The 11,647-nt window shown below is 39.6% G+C and overlaps 1 protein-coding gene across 1 annotated transcript in view; it reads right to left on the bottom strand.

The window, feature by feature from the left end:
- Positions 1-11,647, bottom strand: part of CDC14A (cell division cycle 14A) — a 108,458-nt gene that overhangs the window by 58,672 nt on the left and 38,139 nt on the right. Inside the window, exon 4 of the mRNA XM_081817101.1 lies at positions 8,016-8,130. Coding sequence (XP_081673227.1) covers positions 8,016-8,130 — 115 coding nt within the window. The remainder of the gene's footprint in view (positions 1-8,015; positions 8,131-11,647) is intronic.

The following is an 11,647-nucleotide window of genomic DNA, read 5'->3' as shown; positions in this document are numbered from 1 at the left end:
AAAAAAAAAAGAAAATCCCAATACCCTACACCAATTATGTCAACATTTCCAGGAATAGAACCCAGGCACCAATATTTTTTAAAGCCCCTCAGACTTTTAAAAACCAAATATGAGAACCAACGTAACTTTGGGAAGTACTACCTATAAGTTCTAGACCCTTCTCCAACCTAAAATAAAATAGCCACACAAAAATGCATTCCTGGACCTCTCCAGGAAGAGACCTGCAAAAAACCAACACCAAAAAAAAGAAAAAACTAAACTAACAGCTGGAGACAGAACATTCAACATCCAATCTGCTTGATTCCACTGGGTGTCAGCACAGCACACTACCTCAACCTCACCTCTGCACCTAGTCATTATTTCTCAAATCATGCTTTCTGTATTTGTTTCAAAACTGGGAGCCTGGATGTTATTTATTGTCTGTATAGTTTTATTCTCCATTTTATATTATATGTCATAGAAAAGTTGCTTTCAATAGATTTATGAGCCATCATCAATACCAAAAAAACTTACCAAGTCAACACATATAGACCCATAAACAAGTAAGTTTTATAAAACGAATTTAAAAGCACAAAAGAAATCAAAAAGAAGAGTTGTGCAATTCTCCATGTTTTATGAGGCTGAGAGTTTTCACCAACACTGTTTTATGAACATCAGAGAGGGAGGATTTGAAAACCATGGCCACTGACTGCAAAGAAGACAATCTGAGAATTCCACTAAGAGTTGGTAGTCTCATGAGACCTTAGACAAGCACAATTAATATGAGTTCATGGAACAACTGGTCAACAGTATAAACTATAAATTTGGTAATACACTGAAAGGAAAAGTACCTAGAAAGATTCATGCTAGGCTTGCCAGTTCAAACTCTGCTGACTCTGACCCCATAACTGAACGGCCTCTTGTTCCCTTGAAGGCCAACTGCCAAGCCAACATGAAAGATGGATGGACTCAAGGAACTGCATTAGGTGAAAAATACCCTTTTCCTCTAGTTTTCAGCTAAAGTCACTCTTTTTTTTTTAAGATTTTATTTATTTATTTGAGAGAGAGAAAGAGAGAGCATGAGCAGGGGGAGAGGCAGATGGAAAGGGAGAAGCAGACTCCCCACTGAGCTGGGAACTCGACAAGGGACTCGATCCCAGGACCCTGGGATCATGACCTGAGCCGAAGGCAGACACTTAACCAACTGAGCCACCCAGGCGCCCCTAACTAAAGTCACTCTTGACAAACATATTGGCTATCCTCAATAAAAGCAAAGGTATATTTTTGGACACAACTGCTTTACAATTAAATGGAACTTAATTCCATTAACTTAATGGAACTAAGACTGACTTGCAAACAATAACGTCACAACAAACACTCCTTGAGTGTCACACCAAGCCAGAAATTCAACTATCTCTAAAGTCTACTATAATTAATGTAATCAAGAACAAGCAGTAAATTGGGGAATTGGGTGAAGGTGGTCAAAAGGTACAAACTTTCAGTTATAAAATAAATACTGAAGATGTCATCTACAACATGATGACTACAGTCAACACTGCTGTATGGTAGATTTGAAAGCTGCTAAGAGAATAGATCTTAAAAGTTCTCATCAAAAGGGCAAAAAGAAGTTTTTTGTAACTATATGAGGTGATGAGTGTTAACTAAATTTATTGTGATAATCATTTCACAGCATATGTATGTCAAGTCATTATGCTGTACATGTTAAACTTAGAAAGTGTTGATGTCAATTACATCTCAATGTAAAGATTTTATTTATTTATTTGAGAGAGAGAGTAAGAGAGAGAAAGGACGAGAGGGGGAGGATCAGAGGGAGAAGCAGACTTCCCGCTGAGCAGGGAGCCTGATGCGAGACTCGATCCCGGGACTCTGGGATCATGACCTGAGCCGAAGGCAGATGCTTAACCGACTGAGCCACCCAGGTGCCCCAAGACATTTGTTTTAATCATGTATGTGGCAAATGTAAAGGGGCCTGAACAAAATGCAATACACAAAATATAATAGGGAATTACAGGCGAAGGACCTGCCAAGCCTCTCTAGAAAAATGAGGAAAGGCTTTAACAGAAGAAACTGTTCAGATAAATTTTTGTTAAAGGAATAAATCTTGAAGAACAATGTTATTTAAACTCACAGTAGCCTTAAAACCCCTTTATTAGAAACACACTAAGAATTTAGAGAACAGGGCGCCTGGGTGGCTCAGTTGGTTAAGCGACTGCCTTCGGCTCAGGTCATGATCCTGGAGTCCCGGGATCGAGTCCCGCATCGGGCTCCCTGCTCGGCAGGGAGTCTGCTTCTCCCTCTGCCCCTCCCCCCTCTCATGCTCTCTCTATCTCATTCTCTCTCTCAAATAAATAAATAAAATCTTGGAAAAAAAAAAAGAATTTAGAGAACAAATAGAAACAGGCATTTCAGTGAAGAAGGCACATAAAGACACCAACCACACTTCGAGAAGCCTTCAAACTGGTCTTCATTTTTAAAAACTTTTCAACAATAAAACGGTAACACTTAAATGGACGTCCCTTTAAGGCTTCTTGTCTTTTAAATAAAAGTGTTACTGAGGGGCGCCTGGGTGGCTCAGTCATTGAGCGTCTGCCTTTGGCTCAGGTCATGATCCCAGGGTCCTGGGATGGAACCCCGCATTGGGCTCCCTGCTCAGCAGGAAGCCTGCTTCTTCCTCTCCCACTCCCCCTGCTTGTGTTCCCTCTCTCGCTGTGTCTCTCTGTCAAATAAATAAATAAAATCTTAAAAAAAAAAAAAAGTGTTACTACAATAGCATATTAAAAAGAAATCTAGACAACGAAGATAAAAGTATAACAATAAATGATGTAAAAAACCTAGTGGATGACAGAATCCAGATTACAAATGAAGGCCAAGGCAGTGATGGCTGACCAGAACTGTAAGATGACTCTTGTTAATATTACATTAGCCTTAGTTGGTCTGGGCTAGAGACTAAAACCAACTCCCACCTTATCTTAGCATTAGGAAAAAAGTAAGTTTCTTCAGTCAAATTCCAGAAAACCTGTACTATTTCTTCAACTACATTTTTTTACACTACTTTGTGGTATTTTCTGCTTCAAATGTATGGTTTATGAAGAGTCTGGGTTTAGAAACATAGCTTAATGTAAACACAACTCTTGATGTCTTGGGCTATCAGAAAGGTAAAACTTAGAGTTACGTTCAAGTTACATTCAACCTTTTAGTTGGAAACAGGTGCCTAAACCAAGGAAGAAATGCCTCATCTTTTCATTAACCATTCTTTTTTCATATAATGAATACCTTTATGCAAACAGATTACTAAAATCCCTTTACGTCTAACCACAACACTATAATTTTCTCCATAGTAGTGTCTCAGTTTCTTTCTTCTAAAATACATTTCAGACCACATGAATTGAAAAGTTACAACTGAAATGATAGCAAACAACCTAAATGTCTACATGTCAGACTGGTTACACGTGTTCTTGTACATTACACAGAAATAATACAGAATGGAGAAGGACACTCTCTGTGTACTGATATGAAAAGATATCCAAGGCGAGTTAAGTGAAAAAAATCAAGGTATAGAATAGTATATACAGTGTGCTACATTTTGTGATAAAAATGAAAAATAAGAAGACATATGTTAGCCATTAAAAAGAATGAAATCTTGCCATTTGCAACTGCATGGATGGATATGGAGGGTATAAGGCTAAGTGAAATAAGTCAGTCAGAGAAAGACAAATATCACATGATTTCACTCATATGTGGATTTTAAGAAACAAAACAAAGAAAAAAAGAGACAAAAAAGCAGAATTAACTATAGAAAACAAACATGGTTACCAGAGGGGAGGTGGTGGGGGAAAGGCAGGGATGGGTGAAAGAGATGAAAAGAATTAAGAGTGCACTTTGGTGATGAGCACTGAGTAACGTGTAGAACTGCTAAATCACTATATTGTATACCTGAAACTAATATAACACTAATTATACTGGAATTTTTTTAAATGTACATATATCTTTACTTGCTTATATGTGCATAAAGAAACTCTAGAAGGATATGGAAGAAACAAATACCAGAAGGTATCCAGAAAAAATTAAAGAGATAAGATCAAGGGTGGGAAAGAGAGTTTTCACTGTAAACCTTACATACTTTTTAAATTTCTGAACCATGTTAGGGGCGCCTGGGTGGCTCAGATGGTTAAACGTCTGCCTTCGGCTCAGGTCAGGATCCCAGGGTCCTGGGATCAAGCCCTGCATCGGGCTCCCTGATCCTTGGAAGCCTGCTTCTCTCTCTCTCTCTCTCTCTCTGTGTGTCTCTCATGAATAAATAAATAAAATCTTTAAAAAAAAAAAATTTCTGAACCATGTTAATATATTTATATTTTCAAATATTTAAATAAAAACAATTTAGAAAAATAGGCTACAACTATAATAATTATTGCTTAATTCTATGTTAAGTAATAGTAATTTTCTTCCTATCTTTTCTTCCATTCTGATCTTAATTAGTCAAAAATTCTAGTTCTCAGGAAACAAATTAATTACCTAGCACATATAAGCTAAACATATAATTATGATTAAAAGAATTTATTCTTTCCTCCTCCTCCAATATCTTCACCTAAATTGACAATTAGGGATAGCAAGGGTCATCTAGCTAGTGAAAGAGAAATACATCTTCCTTGACTTCTGAATGGATAATATCACCAGCATAAAATTTAATATATATTTTCCACTTAAAATTTTTAAATAGCTACACTGTCCAGCGGGCCTACTGACTGACATTACAATTTTACAAATATTACAGCATTATAATTTCCAGCTGTGAGTGTTATTTTTCAAAATAACAACCAAAAAAATTGCAAACAGATTTCCAATTTAGCAAACAAATTGAATGGGCCCTCACTGTCCTGGGTAAAGTGCCGCAGTAATCCTGTGCAGACATGACCCCTCTCTTACCACGGACACTGTACTCCTCCCACAGAGAATTTCTGAGGTCAACTTAGAAATCTCACACCTCTAGGGTTTTCCATAGTGCATACCATAGTGCATAGTGCATCCATTCTCCAAACTCTTATCTAGCTTTAAAAGCTCAGCTTAGGGGCACCTGAGTGGCTCAGTAGGTTAAGCATCTGCCTTCAGCTCAGGTCATGATCTCAGGGTCCTGGGATGGAGCCCCGCATCGGGCTCCCTGCTCAGCCAGGTGTCTGCTTCTCCCTCTCCCCCTGCCCCTACTCGTGCTCTCTCTTGCCCACTCTCTCAAATAAATAAATAAAATCTTTAAAATAAAAAATAATAAATAAATAAAAGCTCAGCTTAAATGAGTCTGATACTTTCCCAAATCTCTGTCAGAATTAATCTTATCCTCATTTGAGAAACAAGACAGAGGATCATAGGGGAAGGGAGGGAAAAATGAAACAGACAAAACCAGAGAGGGAGACAAACCCTAAGAGACTCCTAATCTCAGGAAACAAACTGAGGGTTGCTGGAGTGGAGCGGGGTGGGAGGGATGGGGTGGCTGGGGGAAGGGACACTGGGGAGGGTATGTGCTATGGTGAGCGCTGTGAATTGTATAAGACTGATGAATCACAGAGCTGTACCCCTGAAACAAATAATATATTATATGTTAATAAAAAAAGACTTAATCTTATCCTCTATTTTTATACAACCTAACTATTTTACAGTCAATTAATGTGCCTAGAGATCTGCTTGCCACAACCAGAAGGTGTGATCATTAGAAAAAATACTTTCTATTCATATTTATATCCATGTGGAAAATCCTTAGTTCTTATTAATAATAGTAATCGTACTAACAACATGGAGAAAAACAAAAGCCAGCTACTGTGCCAGACATAATGATAAATGCATTACTTCACTTAATTCCCAGGACAGCCTGAAGCCATTTTACAGAAAAGGAAACAGAGGCTCAGAGAGTAGAAGTTACTTGCTCAAGTTGCTTATCCTTTCTACAGGTAGTAAAAAGCAGAATGAGCCTTCAAACCCAATGTCTCTGCCTCCAAGGCATATATTCTTAACCACTAGGCTTAGAACTTAGTAGAGTGATTAATATTTTCATTATTACTGCAATGGACTGAGTGTTGGTATCCCCCCAAAATGCACATGTTGAAATCTTAACCCCCAAGGTGATGATATTAGAGGAGATGGGACCTTTGGGAGGTGATTAGGTCATGAGGGTGAGGCCCTCAAGATGGGATTAGTGCCCTTATAAGGCACCCCATGAGGTGCCTGGGTGGCTCAGTGGGTTAAGCGTCTGCCTTCGGCTCAGGTCATGATCCTGGGGTCCTGGGATCGAGCCCCACGTCAAGCTCCCTGCTCAGCGGGCAGTCTGCTTCTCCCTCTCCCTTTCCCTCTGCCCCTCATCCCACTTTTTCTCTCTCTCTCAAATAAATGAATAAAATCTTAAAAAAAAAAAAGGTACCCCAGTGATCTTTCTCTCCTCCATTCTATCATGTGAGGATACAAGTTAGCAGTCTGCATTCCTGAAGAGGGCCCTCACCAGAACATGACCACCCTGATCCAGCCTCTAGAACTGAGAAATAAATTTGTTGTTTATAAGCCACCCATAGTAGTCTATGCTACTTTGTTACAGTAGCCCACACTGACTAAAATAATTACCCTTTTCTAAAAATTAGAATTGTATTTTACAAAGGCTTTCAAATTATAGAAGCCATTAGGAGTGGAAGGAAAAAACAAGCTTTGTCTCCATGTTCAAATGCTTCTATACATAATCTGTCACTTTTTATCTGCCCTTCAGTAGCTAATTAGTTCATTCCCTAGATCACTGGAGGATATTTTCCTCTCACTACTTTCCTCTGACTTCCTGAGACTATCAAACAGATCAAGCAGATCAAGCACATTAGGCAGTATCTCCCCCATTCCTCCTCCCAACCTTGACACCCACCCTGTGCCTAATTAACGCTCCCTCCTATGGCCTGAGAAACAGAAATGGGAACCCCTTGGATCTGAAGGGATTTAGTCTTGATTTATTCATTCAAATATTTGCTAAAATCACTTTTAAGTGTCAGGCACCAAGACCTGCCCTCTGTGAGTTTACAGGAGAGTAAGGAAGGCGGACAAAGAGGCCTCCTCAATCTTTGCTCTTCCTTTCTTTCATTATTGTCGGTAATTATGAGATTAGCAGCAATAAGAAATACATATGCTGGGGCGCCTGGGTGGCTCAGTCCATTAAGCACCTGCCTTCGGCTCAGGTCATGGTCTCAGGGTCCTGGGATCGAGCCCCATGTCAGCCTCCCTGCTCTGCGGGAAGCTTCCTTCTCCCTCTCCCTCTGCCCCTCCCCCCTGCTTATGCCCTCTTGCTCACTCTCTCAAATAAACAAAATCTTAAAAAAAAAAAAAGAATTACAGATGTTTGTAGATTTGGACACACAAATAAACAAAAAGCAAAAATAAAACTGTTAGAATCATTCATAATTCTATCAGAAATGACTATTACAGGAGTTTGGCTATATGTTCCCTTCCATTTTTTAAACAAGCTCAAGTTTACCTGAAATTTTTAAAAAACCTTCTTCAGCTGATACTTAAAAAGTATTTTCCAACACTATAATGAGAAACAGCCTTCCTCAAGATATAAGCTAGATTCATGTGCTCAACAGGTCATTTCGGGTCCCCATTGAACATGTGTCTCTGGGAGGGTACCTTGAGGGTCTTATTCTCTATCCCCAGCCCCGACATTCAGTCAGAGCTCACTCATGCTCATGAAATGAAAGACTGAATGGATGAATCAATGATGTAGAGTACTGAAATCTAACAAATCAAATCTTGACATGGTTATTAGCTCATAAATCAGGCACTCTTTGTGCTGAAAGGTCAAGATACAGAAAGAATTCAAGGAGAAAATTAATTCCTAAAAGGAAAAAGCTATTTTATTCTTACTAGATAGGGGGAAAAGAACTCTGCAAAAATAAAATAATAAAAGCTACCATCTCATTTAATTCTGTATAACATCATGGTCACAGTCTTAAGACAACTAAAAACACAGCAATCCAACTCTACGGCAGCAGCTGTCTAGCCAAGTGCTATTAGCCCAATCTCACAAGAGTTATACCTGAACGGAAGATAGGGGGGGTTTGAGCCAGATAGGAGTGCTCTGTAGGCTTCTTCCGGTGTCTTCTTTAAATAGATTACCTAAGACAGATAAATAGCAACATTTAGAACACCACCAAAGAATGACACAAAACTAATTTAATTACTCACCAAATTTGCATTTCCCTTTTTCCACTTTGACAACTGTCAGTCATGGTGATAATGCTAACCTTTAAAAGACAGCAACCAAGCTGCCAAAATTTCCTTTTCAGCTTGAAGCTAAACTGCAGCCTTTGGCTTAGAAATGGGTAAGAGCTTAGAGACAGAGGGCAGATCCATAAAGAGGCCATCCAGGGCTGTTTACAAGGCACACTGAACAGATACAATGGCAGAGTTTCCCTTTTGGGAGCAGAACAATTCTACTTCCATTATTGTACTGTGCATTCACAGTACAATAAAATACAGTAAAATAAATCACAACAAAACTGAAAATGAATGCAGGTAAGAGCACTAGAGGGGCACCTGAGTGGCTCAGTCGGTCAAGCGCCCGACTCTTGGTTTCGGCTGGGGTCGTGGTCTAGGGTTGTGGGATCAAGCCCCACATGGAGCTCCATGCTCAGTGCAGAGTCTTCTTGGGTTTCTTCTCTCTCTCTCTCTCAAATAAATAAATAAAAATATTCAAAAATAATTTTTTTTAAAAAGAGCACTAGAAAACACACTGGCTTGACTGTTGACATCGAGGATACTTAAATAAATCCCTCTGGCCCAGCATGATAAACTAATCTTAAAGAAACAAAAAGGAGCTCTTAAAACCAGTAAACAACTTAATCAGCGTACTGACTATATAATATGTGCCAGGTACTGGTACCTCTCTTAATAGAATTTACATTATGGGGCAAAGACAATAGTTAACAAAATAAATACAGTCTGAGATAGGTGCTAAAAAGGAAATAAACAGGGTTCTGGAAAGAGAATAGAAAGGGGCTACTTGAGGGAAGGCACAGGGAGGGCTCCCTGGTAGACATGTAGGGTAAGATCTGCAGGGGACAGTCCACGGAAAAGCAAGGAAGAGGGAAAGCAAGGAAGAGGAGGAAGGGCTTGCCAGGCAGCAGGAATAACGAGGGCACCATCCTTGCTGAGGGAAAGAGCTTGGTGATTGGACAGAGATATCCTCGGTGTGGCTAGAACACGGGAAGGAGAACCAAGTGGCCGCCAAATAGTGCAGAGCAATACAAACCATAGGCAGACTCCAATTTTATTCTAAGTATAATTTAATATCTTAACTTTGAGCTGAGGACATTGGTCATTTTCCTCTACAGTTTGAATCAAATTTTATTCCCAAAGATCCTCTTTACCTAGAATTAATGGCATTATTTCAAAACCCTGTGCATTTCAGCAAGAGTGGCAGGGTCTCAGTTCTTAAAAAGCAGGACCTTCCTCTTTACTTACAAATTTCCTTTGAGTTTTAAGCTATCCCACTAGCAATATATTACATGCATTTTTAATTATTAACATTTTCAGAACTAGAAAACACCTTAATTCTGTCTTCTCTAAAGAAAGGAAACTAAAATAAATACATAAAAGAGACTTCCAGCGTTTAAAAGAAAGCTCTATATTCATTTGACAAATAAGTCTGACAGTCTGATAGGGCACACACCAACCAAAGCCAATCGAACGTGAAACCAAAACAGCCCAGAAAATGAAACCACCGTAAAAGAATGATCTAGACGTGAGTCACTGATTCTACAAAGGGAGAATCACAGCTCTAGTTGCAGCTCAAATAATTAGAAAAATCCACTTAAACCAAACCTAGCTTTAAAACCCCTTTTGAGTAACCAATATGAAAACAGGATTTTGCTGGGCCTTAATGGGTAGGTTATACCCTATAAAGAGAGTCGGTTATAATGCAGTGATTTCTCAAGCCTAAAGATGCAGCACTACTGGAAAGTTGACTACCTCTGCTAAAAGGGAAAGCTGCTATAAAAGGCTTCTGTGTTTGGATGGCGTAATTAAAGCTCAGACAACGACCTTTGAAAAGCAAAACTACATTTCCCTCCTCAGGAGCAATTACATTAATTCCCTTTAATTTCGAGGCAGCCATTCTGCAGGAGAGGCAGCAGTCCACATGAAATCCTTCTTTAGACTGGATACCCCACAGGGTTTAGCTACTCGTCTTACCTGCATGACTTAGCACACATGACCCATGTTCTCACACTGTAAGATGAGAGTCTGTTTTTATTTTTATCCCAGTGCTAAATTATTAGTAAGTGCAAAGTGAAACCCAGCAGAGGCCATATAAATTCCAGGAAGGGTCCAGGGGCAGGTAAATACAATGCCCTTTTACAACCTGATGATAGGTGAAATGTAATAAATAAGTGCATTACTGTATGTACACATGCTAGGGTCATTAAAATATCAAATTTAGGGGCGCCTGGGTGGCTCAGTCGTTAAGCGTCTGCCTTCGGCTCAGGTCATGATCCCAGGGTCCTGGGATCGCGCCCCACGTTGGGCTCCCGGCTCAGCAGGAAGCCTGCTTCTCCCTCTCCCTTCTCCCCTCCCCCTGCTCATTCTCTCTGGCTCACAGGCGCATGTGCTCTCTCTCTCTGAAATGAATAAATAAAAAAAATTTTTTTAATAAAACTAAAACCAAATTTAATATCAAAAATTGGTTGCCAGATATTCTAATATCTCTAAAAATATTTTCTGAATAAAATTAATTTCAAAGCATCTTCTAAATATTTTGATTTTCCTTTTCTGCTTCCCAGGGGAAGAAATAATATGCTGTCTACTTTCCTCACTAGATATTAGCATAGATAAACCCAAACTGAAAGAATCTTCCCAAACTTTTGATAGGTTAAATTTAACAAAAGCCTTCTGCATAGTGCTTGGTGTATGCATCATGCTAAGTTACGCCTGGAGGAGCATTACCTTTTATCAGAGTGCACTACTCTTGCCAGGAAGTCCTCGAAACTTCTCAATAGAACAGCACTGGACATAATGCGGGGTTTGTTTTTTTTTTAGATTTTATTTATTTGACAGAGAGAGACAGCGAGAGAGGGAACACAAGCAGGCGGAGTGGGAGAGGGAGAAGCAGGCTTCCCGCGGAGCAGGGAGCCTGATGTGGGGCTCGATCCCAGGACCCTGGGATCATGACCTGAGCCGAAGGCAGATGCTTAACCGACTGAGCCACCCAGGTGCCCCTATTTCATTATTTTTATTTTTATTTTATTATTTTTTTTAAGATTTTATTTATTTGACAGAGAGAGACACAGCGAGAGAGGGAACACAAGCAGGGGGAGTGGGAGAGGGAGAAGCAGGCTTCCCGAGGAGCAGGGAGCCCGATGCGGGGCTCGATCCGCGGATCCTGGGATCATGACCTGAGCTGAAGGCGGACGCTTAACGAGTGAGCCACCCAGGCGCCCCGCATTTTTTTTAATTTACTAGAAGCCAACCAATTAAAGTGATTGTGTTTTTGCTTAATTAACTTTAATGCCAGGTACCAAGGACCCAAATAACTCTCTCAATTTCTTTACTAAAAGATTCTTAAAGAGCCAGCATTCTAAAATAAATAAATAAATAAATAAATAACCAATGGCTGTGAGGTTTTTGTTTAACAATA

This window comes from Leptonychotes weddellii, chromosome 4, assembly GCF_054177405.1.
Source record: "Leptonychotes weddellii isolate Sample4059 chromosome 4, ASM5417740v2, whole genome shotgun sequence".
Classification (NCBI taxonomy): domain Eukaryota; kingdom Metazoa; phylum Chordata; class Mammalia; order Carnivora; family Phocidae; genus Leptonychotes; species Leptonychotes weddellii.
The sequence above is the reverse complement of the archived record's forward strand: the minus strand, read 5'-3'. Positions and strand labels throughout refer to the sequence as shown.